The sequence below is a fragment of the Rhinopithecus bieti genome, unplaced genomic scaffold (genome assembly GCF_001698545.2).
Source record: "Rhinopithecus bieti isolate Rb0 unplaced genomic scaffold, ASM169854v2 scaffold_16097, whole genome shotgun sequence".
In the NCBI taxonomy this organism is placed as follows: Eukaryota; Metazoa; Chordata; class Mammalia; order Primates; family Cercopithecidae; genus Rhinopithecus; species Rhinopithecus bieti.
This window is the reverse complement of record NW_016808851.1, coordinates 1,726,379-1,750,878: the sequence shown is the minus strand read 5'-3', so window position 1 is coordinate 1,750,878 and position 24,500 is coordinate 1,726,379. Positions and strand designations below refer to the sequence as shown.

General features: G+C 41.0%; 1 protein-coding gene across 1 annotated transcript in view; it reads right to left on the bottom strand.

Moving 5' to 3' along the window:
• CCDC170 (coiled-coil domain containing 170) overlaps positions 1 to 24,500 on the bottom strand; it is a 95,978-nt gene that overhangs the window by 64,467 nt on the left and 7,011 nt on the right. Inside the window, 4 exon segments of the mRNA XM_017887608.1 lie at positions 9,327 to 9,518; positions 13,535 to 13,685; positions 19,960 to 20,216; positions 21,804 to 21,995. Coding sequence (XP_017743097.1) covers positions 9,327 to 9,518; positions 13,535 to 13,685; positions 19,960 to 20,216; positions 21,804 to 21,995 — 792 coding nt within the window.

The window sequence follows — 24,500 nt, the reverse complement described above, 5'->3', positions numbered from 1 at the left end:
TTTTGAGACAGAATCTTGCTCTGTCACCCAAGCTGGAGTGCAGTGGCACGATCCCAGCTTACTGCAAGCTCTGCCTCCTGGGTTCACACCATTCTCCTGTCTCAGCCTCCTGAGTAGCTGGGACTACAGGTGCCCGCCACCACACCCGGCTAATTTTTTGTATTTTTTAGTAGAGACGGGGTTTCACCATGTTAGCCAGGATGGTCTCGATCTCCTGACCTCATGATCTGCCCTCCTCGGCCTCCCAAAGTGCTGGGATTACAGGTGTGAGCCACCACACCCAGCCTGAATAGATTTTTTTAATTTGGTATACATACACAATGGACTACTACTAAGCCATTAAAAAATGAAATCATGCCATTTGCAGGAACATGGATGGAATGAGAGGTCATTATGTTGAGTGAAATAAGCCAGGCCCAGAAAGACAAATATCACATGTTCTCACTCATATGCAGGAACTAAAAGAGTTGACTCATAGAATTAGAGACTAGAAAAATAGATTCCAGAGGCTGGGAAGGGTGAGTGGGTAAGAGGAGGGATGAAGAGAGGTTGGTTAATGGATATGAGCATACAGTTAGATAGAAGAAATAAGCTTTAACGTTCATCAGCAGAGTAGGGTGACTATAGTTAACAATGTATTACATATTTTGAAATAGCTAGAAGAGAGGACTTGAAATGTTTCCAACACATAGAAATTATAAATACTTAAGGTGATGAAGACCTTAAATACCTTGACTTGATCCTCACACATTCTATGCATGTAACAAAATAGTACATGTACCCATTAAATACATTCAAGTATCATGTAGCAATAATAAAAAATTAGGAGGCATGAAATCTTCATAGTTCATAGCAGAAAGTCTTTGTCAAATACTGCCTCAAATTGATGAATCAGGAATAAAATTGTATTACTTTAAAGTTTTAGTTTTGTTTGTTTGTTTCTTGTTTTGAGACAGGGTCTTGCTCTGTCGCCCAGATTGGAGTGCAATGGCTCAATCTCGGCTCACTGCAACCTCCACCTCCCAGGTTCAAGTGACTCTTGTGCCTCAGCCTCCCAATTGCTAGGATTACAGGCGTGCACTACCATGCCCAGCTAATTTTTGCGCTTTTGGTAGAGACAGGGTTTCACCATGTTGACCGGGCTGGTCTTGAACTTCTGGCCTCAAGTGATCTGCCTGTCTCAGCCTCCCAAAATGCTGGGATTACAGGCATGAGCCACTATGGCTGGCTACTTTAAAGTCTTAATGGTAATTTTCAAAAGAACTAAAAAAGAGAAACAGTTAAAACAAGTCATTTTGTAGGAGTCTTATAAACAGCTTCTCATTTTATTATAGAGATGGGGATCTCACTATGTTGCCCAGGGTGGTCTTGAACTCCTGGCCTCAAGTGATTCTCCAGCCTCAGCCTCCCAAAGTGTTGAGATTACAGGTATATGCCACCATCCCCAGCCCAGCTTTAATTTTTTATAATATGAGCAGATATTATTCGGTGTTTATTATTTTCATTTTAATTCCTCACCCAGAAACTAGAACTCCCCCAACCTCACAGACAATAAGAAGGAAGGTTCAAATAAGAAGAGTTGGAAAGATTTAAGGCTGTTTAGCCAGAAGAAGAGACTTAGAAATCCATAATAAATGTCCTTAACCACTCGAAGTGTGGCCATAAGAAAACGGATTTTCATTTATTCAGCGAAGTTTCACGAGTTAGTACCAGGATGAGGAACTGAATTACAGAGACTCTAATCCTGACTTGCTACAATATGGAACTGTCAAACAATTAGAACTTCACAAAGATGAGACGGACCTCCTTATACAGTAGTGAGTTCCCTGTTTCTAGAAGAGTTAAAGGAAAGGCTGGACATTAGCTAGTCAGGGAAATTGTTTTAAAACATGATTCTTATTTCACATAGAGTTAGACGATCTAGATTCTAAATGGCCCGAAGGTCACTTCCAACTTTATGATTCTAGAATTGTAAAGAGGTCTGTAATTTCTTTAGTAATCTATCTCATCTAGTCATTTCTTACTTCCAGGAACTATTTCCATATGACTATACTTTAAATTAATCTCATGTTTATTTTATCCCTAGGTAGTAAATAACTAGGAAAGGGAAATTAAAACACTGAACACCAACTGCGTGCCAGACACATCCTAAGTATTTTATGTATATTTTATCATTTAATTCTAACGTAATAGTAAGACAGCCTTATTTTCCCATTTTATAGATTTTTAAAAATGAGGTCCAGGCTGGGCATGGTGGCTCACACCTGTAATCCCAGCACTTTGGGAGGCTGAGGTAGGCAGATCACGAGGTCAGGAGTTCGAGACCAGCCTGGTCAACACAGTGAAACCCTGTCTCTACTAAAAATACAAAAATTAGCTGGGTGTGGTGGTATGTGCCTGTAGTCCCAGCTACTCGGGAGGCTGAGGCAGGAGAATCGTTTGAACACAGGAGACAGAGGTTGCAGTGAGCTGAGGTCACGACACTGCACTTTAGCCTGGGCAATAGAGCAAGACTCTGTCTCACAAAAAAAAAAAAAAAAAACAGGTCCAAAGAGATCAAGCTACATGGTGCAATCACACAGCCAAATGATTCTGGAGCCAGGATGAAAACCCAAGCAGCCTAATTAAAGAGTCTAGCTTCTTAACCACTCTGTGCAGTCTCTCTCTCTCTCTCTCTCTCTCTCTCTCTCTCTCTCTCTCTCTGTCTGTCTGTCTCTGTCTCTCTCTCTCTCTCTCTCTGTCTGAGATGGAGTCTAGCTTTGTCGCCCAGTGCAGTGGTGCCATCTCAGCTCACTGCAACCTCTGCCTCCCAGGTTCAAGCAATTCTTCTGCCTCAGCCTCCCGAGTAGCTGGGATTACAGGCGCCCACCACATGCTTGGCTAATTTTTGTATTTTTAGTAAAGATCGGGTTTCGCCATGTTGGTCAGGCTGGTCTCAAATGCCTGACCTCAAGTTATCCGCTCACCTTGGCCTCCCAAAGTGCTGGGATTATAAGCATGAGCCACTGCACCCAGCCTGTGCAGTGTCTCTCTTACATATTCCACTGTAAGCTAACAAAAAAGACAGAACTGACATCATTGCAAACCCAGGCCTGCCTGACTCTAATACCACTTTATTTCCTAGCTTTACTTCTTGCTAGTAGAATTAAATGCAACATGGAAGTTTAGTTTCTGATCTCACTGATTTTAACTTCTATAATTCATAGGAAATGGGTGTGTGGCTTGCCCAGGCAAAATGACTACTTTCCCCAACAGTAGGTTATTTCAAGAAAACCAATGGAAAAAGTACCAACCTTTGGTAGTTTTTAAGACATACTTCAATATGAACTACCAAAATCTTTTCAAGTAATATATTTACCATATATATGACAAATCACTTGGATTTTTATTTGTGAAATTTTCTTGAAGGAACTGAAGTAGAGTCTTCAAGCAAATCAGAAAAGCTGAGTTCTGTAGAAACCACACCCTAGCCCTGTGGCTACTTCTACTTCTGCAGTGCTTCTGTACTTCACTAATAAAGTAAGTTTCCTACCTCAAAAACAGAGCTTTAGAAAGCATTATGAAGACTCTTCCTGAGGCTGTTAATGTGTCAGTAAAACCACTTGATGGTATTTTTGAGTAGTAAATCTCTGGGAGTCACAATCCTATGAATAAAGTACTTTATTAAAGACCTCAAGTTTTTTTTATTGCCCATATAACTTTTTTTTCAATTTTTACGATTTTGGCAGGAACTTCATCCCAAAGTGAATGTGTTTCCAAAGTCTGAACAACATTGCATCAGTCATTTACAAGTGAAGACACTTATATAAAAAGAGGAATAAGTTCTGGTTTTTGAATGTGCTATTATGACACATTTTTTTACTCATTTCCTACTACTGATCTCTAGAGATGCATTTTTATAAATATATATTAAATTCTTCCTAATAGTCAAGTCTTTTTTAACCCGTCCTCTCCCCCAATATTCAAATCTTGATAATTTAATAACTACTAGCTATAATTAAACTAAAAGTTACTCACTGAGGACATCTGCGTGGCTATTTATTGTCATTGCTCCACTGACTAATAAATAGTTTCTGGCATCAGACTTGTACGTAGGATGTAGCTGTGAGTATATATGGAAAGAAGATTATTGCTGAAGGTACAATAATGTAATGATCTGGGTTCAAATCCTAGCTTTGCCATTTAATAGCTGTGTGAAGTTGAGCAAAGTGAATAATCTCTCTGATCACTTAGCACAATGACTGTGCTAATGGTAAGTATTCAATAAACGAACATTTCCAAATCATTGATTTTGCTTTCTAAGCACCATTTCCCAGTAGTAGGAACCAAAGCTCTTTAAAGAATTGGCTGGTAGGCCGGGTGCAGTGGCTCATGCCTATAATCCCAGCACTTTGGGAGGCCAAGGTGGATGGATCACTTGAAGTCAGGAGTTCGAGACCAGCCTGGCCAACATGGTGAAACCTCTCTCTACTAAAAATACAAAAAATTAGCCGAGCATAGTGGACGTGCCTGTAATCCCAGCTACTGGGGAGGCTGAAGCAGGAGAATCACTTGAACCAGGGAGGCGGAGGTTGCAGAGAGCTGAGGTTGCGCCACTGGACTCCAGCCTGAGAGACAGAACGAGACCCTGTCTCAAAAAAAGAAAGAATTGGCTGGTTTTAGTTCAGTGGCCTGAATATTGCAAGAGAGCCTGTGATGACTTCTTCAGCCACAGATCAAGGAAGACTTGAGAGACTGAAGGACTCATGCTACAAAGTCACAGGGGACATCCTGAAGGAGCTTCTGCTGGACAAATTTGGAGAATCTGGAGCACTGAAAGAGAATAATTGATTATAACACAGTAAATAAATAAAAATCCATGTGTCCATAGAATTGAAAACAAAAGGAAGGAAAATAAAGAAAGCTTTTCTTTAGAGAAGAATACCGCCTAATAGATGGGAGGAATGATGAAATTAGAATATCACCACTTTGCCACCCATGATGTAACAGTTAATCCAGACAAGAAGCGGTGAATGCTAACATCACTAGGTAAAGTCATAGGGAACAGGAATAACCTGATGATTATCACCACACAGAAACTTAACTGCAGAAGAGAAAAAATGTACACTTACACCAAAGAGATTGGTAGTAAAACTTAGTTTCACCAGCAGTGGAACACTCTAACATTATTTGCCTTCTAATAGAATGCAACATGAAAAATAATATGTAATATTCTTGCCAAAAGCCTTAACCTGAATCCAATCCAGCCTCTAGATCCAACTTTTAAATTTACAGGAAACAAGTTAAACCACACAGTGAAGAAACAATCAGGCCACTGCTCTGAACTCTCCAAAATGTCAATGCTGTTTGAAAACAATAAGAACAACAACAACAACAAAAACTGAAACTAATCAACAAATGCAGTGAATTAACCTAGGTGGGATCCCGATTTGGGGAAGAAAACTGCTGTAAAAGACTCTTGTAGCAAGTGGTGAAATTTGAATGTGGAGTGATACTAGATGATTATTAGCTAAGCCAAATTTGGTGGCTTAAAACAACAAACACTGATTATCTCACAGTTACTATGGGTCAGGAATCTCGGCATGACTTTGCTGCTGGTAGTTTTGGCTCAGGGGCTCTCCTGAGGTTAGGGCCAAGCTGCTGAGTAGGGCTGCAGTCCTCCCCAGGATTGCCCAGAGGAGGATTCCCTGCTGGGCTCACTCACAGGGTAGCTGACAGGCCTCAGGTCCCTGCCACGTGGGCCTCCCGAGAGGTGGCTGAGTGTCTTCACCACATGGTAGCTGACTTCCCTCTCCCTAGACCTACCTCACAACATGGCCTCTGGCTTCCCTCAAGAGCAAGTGATTCCAGAGAGATCAACAGAGTGTATTTAAGACAGAAGCCACAGCCTTTTTATAACCTAATATCAAAAGTGATATCCATCATTTCTGACATATTCTATTCTCTAGAAGGGAATCAGTAAGTCCAGACCATGCTCAAGAGGAAACACATAAAAAAAATGTGCATGCTTGAAAACCACCACAGATGGTATCCGGCATTACAGTTAACTTTCAGATTCAGCAGTGGTATTGTGGTTACATAGGGCAATGTCCTTATTCTTAGGATAAATATGCTGACATAGTTAGAGGCAATACATATGATGTCTGCAACTTATTTTCAAGTGATTCTGCAAATATATCTATGTTTATGTAACAATAAATAAACAATAACATATATATTTATGTTATTGTAAATAACATAATAATATGTATTATGTAAAATAATAAAGCAAATAAAACAAAATGCTAACCATTGTTGCATCTGGGTGGATGGTGGGTGGGTGATCATTGTCATATTCCTTAACCCTTTCTATATATTCGAAATTTTTTAAAAGAAAATGTTGGTGAAAAATAATGGAAAGTTATTAGGTTGATGCCATTAAAAGTCATTGCAAAAACCACAATTACTTTTGCACCAAGCTAATACTATGGACTGATTTGTGTCTTCCCCAAAATTAGTATTTTGAAGTCCTAACCCCCAATGTGATGGTATTTGTGGGTGGGGCTTTTGGCAGGTGATTAGGTTCAGATGAAGTTTTGAGGGTGGGAACCTCACCATGGGATTAGTGCCCTTAGAAGGAGAGACATCATAGCACTTAGCTTACTTGCTCGCTCTGTGACACGTGAGGACATAGAGAGAAGGCAGCCATCTACATGCAGGATGAGGGCCCTCACCAGAACCTGACCATGCTGGCACCCTGATCTTGGATTTCCCAGCCTCCAGAATTGGAGAAATACATTTATGTTGTTTAAGCCACCCAGTCTATGGCACTGTGTTATGGCAGTCCAAGCTGACGATGAGGGCATTGACAATAATAAACGTTGCACTTTCCACAGAGTTAATGTGTCAGGAGAATAAAGCCAGTGGTGCAAAGGGCTTTTTGATGGAGGAAATTAATTGAAAATAGAAATTATTGTCATGACTGTGCTTTCCAATTTCCCATCTCACCTCAGCGTGGCCGTCACTAGACAGAGAAAGCCCAAAAGAAATTCCCGAAAAGGCAACTCCTTCTCCTGCACCCACCAATTCCACAGGCCCCTCCTCAGCCTGTGGGCCACCACTAGCCCTTCACCCCCAGGGAGGCTCCCTTTATCAGCACCAGTCCTTAGCTGATCTTAAATTCCATCTGCTAGGCCATTGCCATTCACTTTTTTCCTATGTACTTTTATTAACTGATTGTACAAGCTCTTTTTTTACTTTTGGAAATGGATCATTATTATTAATCCCATGATAAATTTCTTTATCACAAAATTATAATTAAGGGATTATATAGTGTTAAAAATATATATATGGTATTAAGTCCCATGCTCAGATAGGTTGCAAATCATTTGAAAAGATCAGCCAATTCATTGTGTAAATAAAAGTTTATAATTCAGTCACTTCCCTTTGGCAATATCTGTCAGAATTACAAGGTCCATGTCCTTTGGCCCAGTGAGTCTACTTCTTGGATTTTGTCTTACTGATGTATCCTCCCACATGAAGAATGATAAAAGATTACTCATAATACCTGCATTGATAATAATGTATAGGATATTGTCATTTGTGTTAAAATATAAACAAAAAGAGAAAAATACAGTGTACAGAGTGTGTCAACATTTGTGTTAAAAAGAAATTAAAAGAACATGTATATATGTGTGTAATATATTTCCAGAAGAGTATATAAGAAATCACTGGGGGGGCGCCGGGTGGCTCAAGCCTGTAATCCAGCACTTGGCGAGGCCGACGACGGGCGCGATCACGAGCGTCAGGTGAGATCGAGACCATCCTGGGCTTAACCATGGTGAAACCCCGTCTCTACTAAAAATACAAAAAACTAGCTGGGCCGACCTTGGCCCCCCCCGGCCGCCTGGTAGTCCCACGCCTACTCGGGGAGGCTGAGGCAGGAGCTAATGGCGTGAACCCGGGAGGCGGGAGCTATGCAGTGAGCTGGGAGATCCGGCCACACTGCCACTCAGCGCTGGGCTAACAGAGCGAGGCACTTCCGTCTCAAAAAAAAAAAAAAAAAACAAGAAACACTGGGGCAGGGCACAGCTGGCCTTAGCCTGTAATCCCAGCACTTGGAAGCGCCCAAGTGGAGCGGATCACTGGAGGCCAGGAGTTTAGGACCAGCCTGGCGCAACATAGCCCCAGACCGCTGTCTCTACAAAAAAAATGCTTTAAAAGAAAGAATTGGTTAACAGAGAGGCTTGCCTCTGAAGAGAACTGGATGGCTTTGGGAAGAGGCGGATATGGCGGAACATGTTTCACCATATACTCTTGGTACATTTAGAATTTTGTGTCTCTGTAAATATATTACCGTATTTGGTTCAAATATATTAAATGTAAACTTTTTTAAGATCCTATAATTTTACACTCTAAATAAAGACATCTTCTCACAAATTCTTTACTTTTAAGTGTTTTTATTCCTTTTTTTCCCATTTATTAAAAAAGTGTGCCAGGCACAATGGCTCATGGGCCTGTAATTCCAGCACTGGACGGCCGACAGTAAATGATCGCTTGAGGCGCAGGAGTCAGAGACTTAGCCTGGCTAACACGGTGAAACCCTGTCTCTATTAAAACACAAAAATCAGGCTAGGCGCAGGTGGCTCATGCCTGTAATTCCAGCACTTTGGGACGGCCGAGACTGGCGGAACACGAGAGTCATTGAGATCTAGACCATCCTGGCTTAACACGATGAAACCCCCATCTCTACTAAAAAATACAAAAAACAAAATTAGCAGGCATGTGGCAGGTGCCTGTCAGTCCCAGCTACTAGGGAAACTGAGGCGGGGAGAACGCTCATGAACCAGGAAGCAGAGCTTCGGCGAGCCAAGATCGCACCCACCACACTCTGGCATGGTTGACAGAGCAAGATTCTGTCTCAAAAACAAAACAAAACAAACAAAAAAACTTTGCTGGGCATGGTGGTGGGCGCCTGTAGTCCCAAGTACTTGGGAGACTGAGGCAGGAGAATTGCTTGAACCCGGGAGCGGAAGTTGCAGTGAGTCAAGATAGCGCCACTGCATTCCAATATGGAATGACAGAGTTGAGGACACTTCTCAAAATTAATTAATAATTAATTATTACCAATAAATTTTTTAATGTACATATAGGCAATAGCCTGTTCGAGTCACTTGTCCCAAAGTCGCCCCCAATCCTTCTGCTGAGTGCAAGGTTCTTAAAATTGTGTCAATAAAAAAAAAATTGTGATCAATAGTTCTAGGGCGCTTATCTGACATCCCATCTCTTTCCATTCTCTACTTCCTCACATTCCCAGATGCACCATAACTTCAACTTATCGTACCTGCTGGTTCAGCCTTGTCTTTCTCTTCAGTACAGGAGGCCAAGCTTTTTTACTGCTCTCAGTTGACTTCTGAAAGCATGCTTCAGATCGTTTTCTTCTGCTAAGCTTTTGCTCCATACTCATGGACATTATATAGTTCTCTTCAAGATAACAATTTGTACCTTTCACGAATCATTTCTTGCACAGCCCTACTAAGCTGAAGAGAAAGCATTACAACATGTCTATTAAAAAAAACAACTATAACAATCTTCCTAACACATTCTCTAAGACTCACAACTTCATTATACTCATCAATTCATATGGAAAAATGTAAGGAGCACTATCCCATGCATGACTGGAAAGGTCACATTTATCATTTTTTTTTTTTTTTTTATTGAGCGAAGTTCTCCTCTGTTGCCAGGCTGGAGTGCAGTGCCCGGATCTCTGCCAAACTGCAAGCCCGAGCCTCCCGAGAGTATTAGCATTCTCACTGCCTCAGCCTCACGAAGTACTGGGACTACAGGGGCCCGACATCGCCACGGCTATTTGTATATATTAGTAGAGACGGGGTTTCACCGTGTTAGCCAGGATGGTCTCGATCTCCTGTATCCTCGTGATCTCCCTTCTGTCCTCAAGCCTCCCAAAGGTTCTGGGATTATTCAGGCTTGAAGCCACCGGCCCGGCCAGGTCACATTTTCAAAGGCAAGCCTCTAAACTCTGTTTAGACCTAGGAGCCCAATTCAAATTATCCAAAGGGTGGCCACAAGGGCAAAGGATAATAAGCCAAAAGCGTCCAAGGGAACACACATCATCCAAACTCTGGCTGCTAAAAGAATTTAAAAAAACCCGCCCCCACCAAGGGGGTTAAGGCGAAGCTCTACAGAGGCTACAGTAGGCGATGAAGCAAGGCGACCTGCGTTCAGCCCATGTCCACTCAGGATCTATTGCAGTCAAGACACATGTGGCACTGGAGGAAATAAACAGAGAACACAGGGCCCATGCTTATATACTATATATATATATATATATATCTTCTATTTAATATAAGCATAGGAAAATTCTGAATAACAGCTCAGTGTTTATCATAGGGAATTGAGATTACCAGGGCTTTTGCTTACTATGCTGTGCACTGGAATGGTTAACTAGGAGCATTTATAAGATTTACAAGGGGAAAATAAAAGCCAGCAGGCTCCTTGACCTCAGGGAAGGAGCCATACAGACAAACTCACTCTGTAGGGCCAGGGGAAGGCCTGTAGGGTGACTTGAGACCCCTCAGGACAGGGCCAGCGTTTGTGTTGAGACTCTCCGTGGAAGTGATGTATCTTTGAGCCTCAATGCTCTGAACACATGGAGCCACAATCCCAGCTCACGCTGTCCCCTCTCTCTCCAACACTCTTCCTCACGTTTCCATGATCATTCCTCAATAGCCCTCAAAACTCCCGACCTCAGGGGGGCGCTCCTCAGACAGTCTCCAACACCCGTGACTTGCTTCCCTCTCTATCCCTGCATCCTAATTTGTTTTTCTGTATTGCACCTTTCACCACGTGGAGCAGTCGTACATATTTATTTGGTTATTTCTTCACTATCGTTACCCCTTGAAAATGAAATCTCTAGGAGAGCATAGACATAGTCTTGTCTCATTCACTGCTCTCTTTCCAACACTCAGAACAGTGTCTAGCATATAGTAAGCACTCACTAAATATTTGCGAAATGAAGGAATGAATGTCAAATTATTAGGAATGCGTGGTTCCTTGGAAATGCGTGGGCACACGTGTTTATGAGGGCATGTGAAAGCAAAGGAACAGTTTTGAAACCAGAGCCATTTTGTTCTTGGAGGAACACCTAATGAGGCTGCAGTCTCAGTCAAGACAGCAGACTTCCTGATCTGGGCAATTTTTTTTTTTTTTCTTTTTAAGACAGGCACCTGCTCACGTGGCCGAGATGCCAAAGCTCCCGATTCCTACCCTCTGTCGTGAAATATAGATTCCATTACTGTTCAGGTAAGCTGAAGTCGACAAATCCCAGGAGGAAATTGCCATCAAAAAGATGGTTTCTTACTCATTTTTCCCAAATGGAAGAAACCCACCACACCACGCAGGGCCATGGGGAAGCACCAGGGCCAGTTGGGAAGCAGAAGAAGAGGGGAGAAAAGCTGGCGAGAGACTTCCCTGTCACCTCCACAGGAAGGAATAAGTAAAACAGAGTAAGCAGACTTAGGGTTGGCTATTGAATGATTTCAGTGGCTCTTGGGGTGTAGGGGCTGATCTGAGCTATTTGGGGGACTTAGGTCAAGAGGCAGTAGCCTGAAGGTAAGAGCCAGTTGTAGGAGGTGACTGGGGAGTGGGCTCCGGATTGGTCAGTTCACGTGTGAAAGCTCTGCTGGGAAGGGCAGGCTCTTCCAGCTCAGCAAGACCCCAGAAGTCAAAGCATTAGAAACACAGAAAAGACAAGGGCATGATGAATGTAGTAGAAACACCCAGATTAGCACCGGGAGATTGTGTCTGATAGAGAAAAGGGTGTCACGGAAGAAGGAGCTTCTGAATTCCCTTTTCTTTTCCCCATCATTTGGTTTGAAAGATAATTCTCAAACTACAAGTGGACTTTTACAGCCGAGCTCCTGGTCACAAGTTAGCCATAGGGAGCAGGAGGAGAAGCATCCAGCACCCATAAGAGCATCAGGTGGACCCATGATCCCAGCTATCAAAACACATCCGTGAAGTGGAATACTTCCCAAAGTCAAATGAAGTCATCTTGCGGCTTTCAGAGAGGACGTTTGGAAAGCTCACTAGTAGACACCTAAGAGATGACTTTTAAAAATGGCTGCATTTTAAAAAGGCTGCATGATAGGCCAGACATGATGGCTCATGCCTGTAATCCCAGCACTTTGGAAAGCCAAGGTGGGAGAACCGCTTGAGCCCAGGAGTTAGAGATCAGCCTGGGCAATATAGTGAGACCTCAACTCCATTTAAAAAAATAAAATAGAAAGACGCATGGGTGCTGGGCATGGTGACTCACAACTGCAATCACAGCACTTTGGGAGGCAGAGGTGGGGTAATTGCTGAGGCCAGGAGTGCAAGACCAGCCTGGACAACATAGCAAGACTTCGTCTCTAAGTAAATAAAACAATTAGCCAGACATGGTGCATGCCTGTAGTCCCAATTACTTAGGAAGCTGAGGCAGGAGGATCACTTGAGCCCAGGAAGTCAAGGCCACAGTAAACTAGGATCATACCACTGTACTCCAGCCTGGGTGACAGAGCAAGATCTTGTCTCTAAATTTAAACCAAATAAACAAACAAACAAACAAAAACAAACATAAAAAAAGACTGTATGGAAATCTGTCAGGAAGCAAGGATATGAAAGGTTTGTAAATAGCCAAAGAGAACCATGAGCACTCAGATACTTTCAGGCATCCTAATGAAGCACTATGGGCCAAGTGAATTATTCAGTTAATATTATTTATTTCTGGCTTAATGGTAATCTACCATTAAAGTAGAATTTTTGCTATTGGTTTTTTGTTTTGTTTTGTTTGTTTTTTTGAAACAGTGTCTTACTCTGTGGCCCAGGCTGGAGTGCAGTGGCTTGATCTCACTGCAACCTCTGCCTCCTGGTTCAAGTGATTCTCCTGCCTCAGCCTTCCAATTATCTGGGACTACAGGTGCCCCCCACCATGCCCAGCTAATTCTTGTATTTTAGTAGAGATGGGGCTTCACCATGTTGGCCAGGCTGGTCTCGAACCCCTGACCCCAGGTGATCTGCCCGCCTGGGCCTCCCAAAGTGCTGGGATTACAGTCGTGAGCCACCACACCCAGCCACTATTTGGTTTTAATGTAAATTTTTACAGTACTTTAGAACTCACACTCAATCGGTATCCTAAAAATGACATGCAGCTGGTTTTGTGTGAGTATATGTCTGGCTGTAACTAAAAGGAAAAAATCTCCCTAAAGCAAATGGTTAAAATGAGTAATTAATTGTATATGACAACCTAAATATATTTTAGACAAAGCCATTATCTCTTTTGGAGAATAATTAATTCCAATAATGCTAGAAAAGATCTTGGAATTGAGGCTCAGGAAGGTGATATGACTTGTCCCAAGTTACACAGTTAATTAATGCTACACTTGGGCTACTGTGCCATTCTCCTGCCACCCCCACTCAAACTCAACCACAGCACTTCCTTTCATGCCACATGTCAGAATCACCACCACATTTATAGACTTTTTAATCTGCATACAGATACCTTTAAAATTAAATCTTCATCTGATGCCTTGTCATTCCTCTCGTCTGGATCCAAGCAGTCACGCAGTTGAATCAGAAATTCCTTGTGTTTCCTGCAATTCTTTGAAACTTGTTTCTTATTCTCCTCATTTTCTTTTGAACACTTTCTGTTTGGCAAATAACAAGTAAGTCAGAATTTAACACCATGGAAGATAACATTCATCAAACCAAGTCAGAATATAAGCTCTCTGGGGGAAATAATTGTCATTTTCAACGCAACACAGTTTCCCAGACACAGAGCAAATTATTGTCACAGAAGCCCTATAAAGCCCTATAAAGGAACGAGAAAAGTGGCAGCAATTTTGGGACACCTATGCTTTGCAGAAATACAAGGAAATCTTCAAGGCATTGTGGACTTAGTAACAGGAGGGGAAATGGATTCCCCTAGCCTCAACCCTAAAGAGTTTAGGGATCCTAAAGGATCTCTAAAAATGGAGGCACGTGTCTGGAGCACAATGCTCACAATCCACATAGCCATGGGTCTTCACTGTGGCCTCATGGGGAAGGAGAGTGCTACCACATTGGTTCTAGAGGATCAAGCTTCATTTTATTTTCAAACTTTACAATACAGTGATTTATTTATAAGGGTCCTAGTTCATGGCCAGGCATAACTATAATAACAAATACATCAAAAGCAGAGAAGGTTCTCGCCTCTGGAAAAGAGATGTGTTCAATCACCAGCAAAGTTCATTATTAGTTTTCACATGCCCTTAGTCTTTAAAGCATATTGCAAGAAAGGAAAGAAAATCAGTATATCGAAGAGATGTCTGAACCCCCATGTTTACTGCAGTTCTATTCACAGTAGCCAAGACAGGGAATCAACACAGGTGCCCATCAGTGGGTGAATAGGGGGAAAAAAATATGATATATGTACACACCGGAATACTACTCAACCTTTTAAAAGAATGAAATCCTGTCAGGAGTGGCAATATGGAAGAACCTGGAGGATACTATGTTAAGCAAAATAAGTCAAGTACAGAAAGATAATTACCTCATGTTCTCACTCATATGTGGGAGCCAAAAAAATACTGAACTCGTAGAAGCAGAGTAGAATTTTGATTATTAGAGGCTGGAAAGGGTAGCGGATGAAGGAGGATACAGTGAGGTTAGTCAATGGCTATAAACTTATAAAGATGGTTATAAAGTTATAAAGCTAGATGGCAGGAGTAAGTTCTAGTGTTCTGTAGTATAGTATGGTGAATACAGTTAACAAGAATTTAGTTTTCAAATAGCTAGAAGAGAGGATTTTGAATGTTCACAACACAAAAAAATGATAACTGTTCAAGATGATGGATGTGCTAATTTCCCTGGTTTGATCATTATACATTGTATACATGTATCAAAATATTACTCTATATCCCATAAATATGTACAATTATTACAAGTCAACAAAAAATAAAAGAAAAAAACATTGGAAGAGTATTAGAATTGGCCAGTCAAGGAAAAAGGAAATTTGTGGTCTATTATGAATATATTATTTCAAATCTCAGATAGGTTTGTTGAAATAGTATGGTCTATTTCTAATGCTTTAAATGTTAGCAACTAAGAGATCATCAAAAATAGGCACACTTTAAAGGCAAATTAGAATCATTTCAGTAATTTAGTGTCATTTTTTAAATATCCAAGATAATAAACATGATTATTGCTTTTCCTTTTTACCATGTTGAGTGTTTACTGCAAATTCCTTCAACCTGTTCAAAGAGTAACAAAGCATGTAATTGCAGATACTCAAAGCATATCAGATTTCTATTTAGAAAAATGTGTAACGATAAAAGACTAACATCGCTGTATCTCTGAGTTCTTATTTTAGCATATGAAAGGTAAAACTCTTCAGTCTTTTGGACCCAGGAAAGGCATAATTAATTGTATGGTGCTGATCGATTTACATATATGATTCCATGCATTAACCCCAAGATTTCAATCTTTCTTCTCCATTCCAAAGGTCTCTGGATTACTTCTATTTCTATCTGCAATTCATTTGACCCAACAAAGTTTCAAGAATCTACCCTAAGAAAATAATCACAGAAATGTAAAAATATGAATCACATAGGTATTCATTGCAGCTTGGTTTATAGTAATTTTTTTAGTGGAACTAACCTAAAAGCCTGTAGAAATAGCAAAAGTAATTGATTGAGTAAATTATGGTATTTCAAGCAATGGAATATAATGAGTCATTTAAAATTATGTACCAGGCTTGGCACAGTGGCTCACACCTGTAATCCCAGCACATTGATAGGCCAAAGTGGGAGGATTGCTTGAGGTCAGGGATTCAAGACCAACCTGGGCAACACGGCAAAATGCCATCTCTACAAAAAAAAATTAAAAATCAGTTGGGTATAGTGGCATGCACCTGTGGTCCCAGTTACAAAAGAGGCTAAGGTGGGAGGATCGCTTGAGCCTAGGAGGTCAAGGCTGCAGTGAGCTATGATTGCGCCACTGCACTCCAGCCTGCGTGGCAGAGTGAAAACCTGTCTCAAACAAGTAAATAAATAAAATTATATGCTAAATGAGTTTTTTAAATATTTACAACATATGGCCAGGCACAGTGGCTCACTCCTATAATCCTAACACTTTGGGAGGCCAAGGCAGGCAGATCACTCTAGGTCAGGAACTCGAGACCAGTCTGGCCAACATGGCGAAACCCCATCTCTACTGAAAATACAAAAATTAGCTGGGAGTGGTGGCACACGCCTGTAATCCCAGCTACTCAAGAGGCTGAGGCATGAAAACAGCTTGAACCTAAGAGGTGGAGGTTGCAGTAAGCCGAGGTCATGTCTCTGCACTCCAGCCTGGGTGACAGAGCAAGACTCTGTCTTTAAAATATATATATATATAATTTATATAAATAAAATTATATTATATATTCAACATATGATTTCAGTAAAAATAGTATACCACCTAAAGTCATTTGTATATGATCTTCTGAAAATCTATACAACAAAATATTAATATTAATTATAGCTCTTCTACAATCAAAAGCTTTTAAGTAATTATTAATTTCTTCTTGACACTTTTCTGTATTTAAAAAATATTTTTTACAATATGCATATAGTGTTTTTATTACTCATTTATTTAATAAATACTTATTGAGTACCTACCATACACCAAGCCTCATTAAAGGTGCTAAAGATACAATAGTAAACAAAAGAGATACAAATCCAGCCAGGCGCAGTGGTGTGCACCTGTAGTCCCAGCTACTAGGGAGGCTGAGGTAGGAGAATCACTTGAACCCAGGAATTTTAGGCCAGCCTGGGCAGTGAGACTCCCATCTCTGAAAAAAAAATTATTGACCTCATGGAGCTTATGTTCTATTTGGAAAGATGGACAATAATCAAAATATGAGTATATGTAAAAGGTATAGTACAGTATAATAGGACTAGAGAGAAAAAATTAAGCAAGAAGGAAAGAGGGGCAAGAGATATTAGAGGAGTACATTTTTAAATATGTTATTCATGGAACATCTCACTTGGAAAGTGCCATCTGAGTGAAGACCTAAAGGAAATGGGGTCAGCCATGTGATATCTGGGGAAGAGCCTTCCAGGAAGAGAAATTAACAATTACAAAGGTCCTGAGGTATGATCAGGTCTGTCAGGTTCAAGGCACAGCAAAGAAGCCAGCGATCTGGAAAGGAAACAATAAGGGAGAGAATGGTAGCAAAACCAGGTCAGGATGAGCCTTTTGGTTCATAGGAAACACTGTCTTTACCCTGAGTGAGAAGAAAAGTCACTGGAGGACTCTGTGCTAGGAATTTACATGATCTAATTTGCATTTTAACAGGATCACTCTGGCTTCAGGGGGCACAGTCAGAGGTAGGGAAACCACTGCTATGACCTGAATGTTTATGTCCTCCAAGAATTCATATGTTGAAGTCCTAATTCCCAATATGACGATATAATATTTGGAGGTTGGGCCTTTAGGCGGTAATTAGGCCATAAGTGTGGCACCCTCATGAATGAGACTAGTGCCCTTATAAGAAGGGACACTGGCTGGGTGTGGTGGCTTATCCCTGTAATCCCAGCCCTTTAGGAGGTTGAGGCAGACAGATCACTTGAAGTCAGGAGTTTGAGACCACCCTGGCCAATATGGTAAAACCCAATCTGTACTAAAAATACAAAACATTAGCTGGGCCTGGTGATGCACACCTATAATCCTAGCTACTTGGGAGGCTGAGTCACATGAATTGCTTGAACCCGGGAGGCAGAGGTTGCAGTGAGCCAAGATTGCAACCACTGCATTCCAGCCTGGGCAACAGAGCAAGACTCTGTCAAAAAAAAAAAAAAAGAGGAGGAAGAAGAAGAAGAGGAGGAGGAAGAAGAAGAAGAAGGAGAAGGAGAAGGAGAAAGAGCATGGAGAGGTGATCTCTCTCTCTGCCATGTGAGGATACAGCAAGAAGGCATTCATCTACAAACCAGAAAGAGGACTCTCACCAGGAACTGAATAGGCCAACATCTTGACCTTGGACTTCCCAGCTTCCACAACTAAAGGACTAAATTTCCGTCTTTTAAGCCACCTAGTATATGTTATTAATTTATGTTAATATGTTAGTTAGCCCAAACCGACTAAGATAGAAATTAGTACCAGGAGTGGGATGCTGCTGTAACAGATACATATTACAATACTCCAGGTGAGAGTTAATGGTGGCTTGGACCAAGTTAGTGACAATAAATGTGATAATGGAAAGCTGACAAAATTTAGATTTGTTTTGAAAATAGACATGAGGGGATTTGCTGAACAATCAGACGTGGAGAGTGAAAAAGAAAGAGAACCAAGTTTGATAGCAAGAATTTTGATATGATCAACTAGAAGAATGGAATTATGATCACATGAGATGAAGAGAAGTGCAGAAGGATTTTGTGGGAACACTGGGAGCTCTGTTTTGGACACATTAAGTTTGAGATGCCTGTTGGTAATCCACATGGAGATGTACAGTAGCTAATAAGATATGTGGTTCTTGAGCTCTGGGAAGAGATCCAAGCGAGACACAGAAGTGTGGGAGTCACCAGCATTTAGAAACTTAAAGCCATGAAACTAAATGATGTCACCAAGGTAGTAAATTTAGATACAAATGAGAAGAGATTCAAGGGCTGATCCCTGAGGTACTCCAGTATTTGAAAGCAAAAGAGATGAGGAGAAACAGTGAAAGACACTAGCTAGAAAGGTAAGATTAAAAAAAGAAAAGAAAAAACCTAGGCATGTGTAAGGTCCTGGAAGCCAAGAGAAGGAGAAGGTGGTTTAAAGAAAAAGATCAACTGTGACTGATGCTACTGATTGTTCAAATAAGACTGACCATTTAACTTGCACTGTGCACTCACTGGTGACCTTAATGAGTGGTTTCAGTGGAGCAGATTCCAGAGAGAGAAGAGAAATTGCAGACCATGAATACACACAACATTTTTTTTTTTTTTTGAGACAGAGTCTCACTTTGTTGCCCAGGCTGGAGTGCAGTGGTGTGATCTCAGCTCACTTCAGCCTCCACCTGCCCAGTTTCAAGCAATTCTCGTATCTCAGCCTCTCGAGTAGCTGGAATTAAAGGCACCTGGCACCGCACCCGGCACCACACCTGGCTAATTTTTGTATTTTTAGTAGAGGCAGGGTTTCACCATGTTGGCCAGGCTGGTCTCAAACTCCTGACCTCAAGTGATCTGCCCACCTCAGCCTCCAAAAGTGCTGGGATTATAGGTGTGAGCCACCACACCTGGTCATACATGCAATGTTTAAGGAGTTTTTGCTGTAAGTGGAAGTAGAGAAAGAGGACAGGGCCTGGAAGTATTGGGGTTTTTTTTTTTTTAATGGAATAAGTAAAATAAATATAATGTATTTCGTTACTAAAGACATTTAAGTCATTCATAGAATTTTAAAATATATTTTAGGAACAACTTGTTCCCAATTTTGTCTCAATAATCACCTCTTGTCAAAATGAAGTGTGGAAAACCTAGGTTTCATGACTTCTCTGCATAAACTAGTAATAAAATCTAATGAGGAGTGTTCAGTGTGATCTGGAGTGGTCTAGCTTCTAGGATATTTTTATAACTGGGTTCTAAATAAACATCTACCTCTGTGTACTACCCCACCACCTCAGGGTTAACCTCTACTTAGAGGAATCTTCCAAATTGTGTAAATAAGAATTTGCAGCCCTAATTGATAGCCTAGAAACATGTTTAAGACAAGGCTGTATTTGTTAAGACTCTTGATGACATTTAGAAATGAGCCTTGGAAAAATTTGTCAAGACTCCAAAGATATTTGAGGTCAATAACTTTTTTTCAAATTGAGTTTCAGGGCCAAGTAATGCAAAATGCCAGTACATTCAAAGACATATTTTGCTTTCAGAAGCTAGTATTTTAACTCTAGCTAAAGCAAAAAGTATGTTGCAGTATCCTTACTGTAATTTTTCATTTAACTCTACAACTTTCTTCTTTAATTCCTGGTTCTCCTTGATTGCAGTGTGAGCTGTGATTTCTGTTCTGATTTTAGAAGTGGAAAGTGCTGCTGATTCTTCTTCTAGCTCCTGAACTCTGTCTCTCAAAGAGGTAAGGAGAGATGATTTTCTGGCATTGTTTTCCTTGTAACTCTCCATTTCCGCTTTCAATTCTTGATAGGAGACTTCTTTAGAAAGCATCTTGGATCGGAGGTCTCGAAGCTAACATGGAAAAGAAATTTTAAAAAAACACTTTAACAACCTATGTTTGAAGTATCTTTAAGAAACCCAAAGCCATCATTTAAATATTCACTCTTTTATTCATGACTTAATCTAACTTTATTTTCTTTTCTAATATTCGTATCTGTATTACCAAATGAGAAATTATGCCTAAATAATTGACTTTATAATCTATCTTTTCCAAAACCAATTGAGCAATGTCTTATGTTGTTTAGTCTCATTCAGGAGAAGTTTATGATGTTGATTGCATAAGCAATAAAATATTTTGCAATGGTCCACATTTTCTAAATCTGTATTGCTGTTATTGCTGCTGATAAACAGTTAGACAAGCAACCTACAAATCACACGATCGGTGATTTCACAGCCGTAACTGTTCCCCACTTAAACACAGACTACTCAGTATGTCACTATATTTGTCACACTTATCTCCTGGACTCTAACCATGAGTGACAAAGAAAAATAAAATTTCAATTTCTGGAAAAAAAAAAAAAAATACGAGAAAAGAAAAATCCTTATAAGATTTATATGAAGAAAACATTTTAACTTTTATGAGTTCTGTGATATCAAAATGCTGAACAACATAGGTGCCCTATTGAGTTAAAATGTCAGATCTACCCTATGAGAAAATGTTATAAAAGCATGTACTTCTTTGGAGCTGTGAGTGCGCATACATACATTTATTCACACACACACATTATCAACTCATCTTTCTACGGGGTCCTGGCAGCCTTAGTGAGAAATCACAGGCCAGTCTAGAACTCCTTGGGGCCACCAGGCTATAAGCAGAATGAGTTTAGGAAGACTCTCAGAAACTCCACTCTAAATCTGAGCTAGCCTACGGGGTAGACGGATCCCACTCTTCTTCCTAGAATTTCCCCAGCCAGTTGGAACTAACACAGGAAAGGGATTCAGAATTCCCTCCTAAGAACTCCAGATTGCAAGCAATCCACATTAAAGTAAGATATTCTGAGAGATGCTGAAAGTTCTCTGAGACCCATGGAGCTTTACTTAACATCTTCAGGTGCCCTCAGATCTCTCAAGGCTGTATAGCTCCTCTGAGATCCAGAATTCAGAATTCAGCCCAAGCCACCTGGCTTTACAGTCTGGCAAATGCGTAACTTTTCAGGAATTCTAGGTGATAGGCACAAAGAGAGCAAGTTTCAACTTTGCCAAAAGCTTTAAATCTATATCCACTGTCCTATTTCTAATCACTCCTACTTTCTGTTTCTTTTTTTTTTTTTGAGACGGAGTCTCACTCTGTCGCCAGACTGGAGTGCAGTGGCATGATCTCGCCTCACTGCAACCTCCACCTCCCAGATTCAAGTGATTCTCCTGCCTCAGCCTCCCGAGTAGCTGAGACTACAGATGCTCACTGTCATGCCCAGCTCACTTTTATATTTTTAACAGAGACAGAGTTTCACTATGTTGGCCAGGATGGTCTGGATCTCTTGACCTCGTGATCCGCCTGCCTCGTCCTCCCCAAAGTACTGGGGTTACAGGAGTGATCTGTTTCACTTTATAAGAAACTAAGAAGGCCCATTTCTGAGTGATGGAGATGCATTTTCTTACCTCAGACTGAGCACATTCAAATTTGACCAGAGTTGCTGCAAGTTCACTTCGAGCATTTTGAGCCACATTCCGACAGTGATTTAACTGCTCCCGCGTGACCGGGACTTCCAAAAGATGATCGTAAGTTTCCTGGTAGAATTCCCCCAAAATACAAAATATAAAGAAGAGTGTTAAACGATCTTTTCTGTGCAGCTGCACAAAGCAAGATTAAAGGCAGAAGCATTCTTTGTATTCCAAATGTGTCAAACATGCTACCCAGAGAAATGTTATATTCAGACCATTTGGTTCTCATTCTCAAAGTTCAAAGGGAGGCAGAAGAAAGTTCAGGAACAAATGATGTGCTCCTCCAGGATGGTGATGAGATTTGTCATTTAAGAAGTGGCCTATGGCAGGGTGTGTTGGCTCACGCCTATAATCCTAGCACTTTTGGAGGCCAAAGCAGGAGGATTGCTTGAGGCCAGAAGTTCCAGACCAGCCTGGGCAACACAACAAGACCTTATCTCTACAAAAAGAATTTTTTTTTTAATTTGTCAGGCATAGTGTCATGCACCTGTAGTCCTATCTACTTGAGAGGCTGAGGCAGGAGGATCACTTGAGCCCAGGAATCTGAGGTTTCAGTGAGCTATAATTGCACCACTGCACCCCAGCCCAGCAAACAGAGAGAGAGAGAGACTGCCTCTAAAAATGAGAAAACAAAAAAAGATTTTCCTTCCACCCAACTCAAATGGTATTTGACCTCTGCCCAGAATCAATAGACTCAACAAAGAACTATCAGAGGAGAACATTGCTACATCCTGTGCAACTAGCGACAGTTTTCGTTGTTTTTCTTTGTCCAGATCACAAAGATGATCAACTCATTTCTTGTCTGTTGATTTAAGTGTCTCATTTATTGATCAAAGAGATCATGTGATCTAAATGTAAAAGGCTGTCTCCTTTGTAACTATTTACTATGCCTTTTATACTCAGTCTCATAACCTCATAACCATGATATTCTCAATCTCATAATCTCATACCCATGAATCATGAAGGCAACTGAAATGAACATGTGAGATGAGAGATGGCAGGGTCACACATGGACAGCCCCTGCCCATCTGGAAGGGAACAGCTCTCAGCTTCACTGATGGTTGCAGATACAGAAATAAGGATTTCCAGCCTGGCCAAACCACTCTAATTTTGGAATTTCCAATTCCAAATCATTCCAGTTTTTCAAGACAAGCCATATATCCAGACTTTTTGAAGTGTAAATTCCTGGTTTTTGCAGGTTGGCAACTGATTTAAATGTTTAACAAAGAAACACATATGAATCAAATAAACACACCTGCAGAGCAGATTTGGTGGGTTTGGCCTGCGGGCTGCAGACGGCACCCTCTGGTCCCGTTTCCATCCGACTCATGCCATATGCCTGCTTCCTTCAAGAATTATGACTGAGGTTGGATATCTACACCACCTCTATGGAGTTTCCAAGGCCTGTGGTCTTTGTGAAAGACCCAGAAGACAGCCATTCGTTTTTGAAGGAATACAAAAGAGGTCACATAAAGGAGGATTTCCTGGAGTATCTAAATGGCCTCAGGAGGCTCAGCGATAAAATCTTTTTAAGAATGCCAGAGACTACTCCACTGCCAGCAACTACTGTTTGATATAGTCATGAATGCAAAAGTCATCTTAAAGCTCATAACTTTACAACAAGCATCATGACCAGTGTGATTCAATCCACAAAATGCCAAACAAAACCTTCAGAGCTCTTAGTAACAGCTAGTGTTTGCCAATCATAGCACAACCAAGAAGATGGTAGATATGTACTCTGGAGAAAAAGCATAAAAAGTTTAACTGAATCTCTTATTAGAGAACCACATCCTGTTCAGACTCATTCAATAGTCAGAGGGTCTTCTCCACCCTGACCACCACGCCATATTTTCTAAACTAGGCCATATGAGGACACAGGTCACTTATAAGAGATTTGTATGGCATACCATTTTATAAAATTTATTAGGAAAATAGGTTTCCCAATGGCTATGATTATTTCTTTCAATGACTAACTTTTTTTTTTTTTTTTTAAGAAAAGAAGCCAGGCCAGGTGCAGTGGCTCATGCCTGTATTCCCAGTATTTGGGGAGAATGAGGCAGAAGGATCACTTGAGCCCAGGAGTTCCAGACCAGCCTGTGCAACAGTGAGACCCCATCTCTACAAAACATTAGCTGGGCATGTTCCTGTTGTCCCAGCTGAGGTGGGAGGAGTGCTTGAGCCCCAGGAGGTCAGGCTGCAGTGAGCTGTGATCGCACCACTGCACTCCAACCTAAGCAGCGGAGCAAAACGCTGTCTCAAAAAAAAGAAAGAGGAAAGGAAGAAAGGAAGAGAGAGAGAGAGACAGACGAAGGAAGGAAGGAAGGAAGAAAGGAAGGAAGGAAGGAAGAGAAAGAAAAGGAAGAAAGAGAAGAAGGAAGGAAGGAAGGAAGGAAGGAAGGAAGGAAGGAAGGAAGGAAGGAAGGAAGGAAGGAAGGAAGGAAAGAAAGAAAGAAAGAAAGAAAGAAAGAAAGAAAGAAAGAAAGAAAGAAAGAAAGAAAGAAAGAGAAAGAAAGAAAGAAAAGAGAAAGAAAGAAAGAGAAAGAAAGAAAGAAAAGAAAGAAAGAAGAGAAAGAAAGAAAGAAAAGACGGCCGGGTGCGGTGGCTCAAGCCTGTAATCCCAGCACTTTGGGAGGC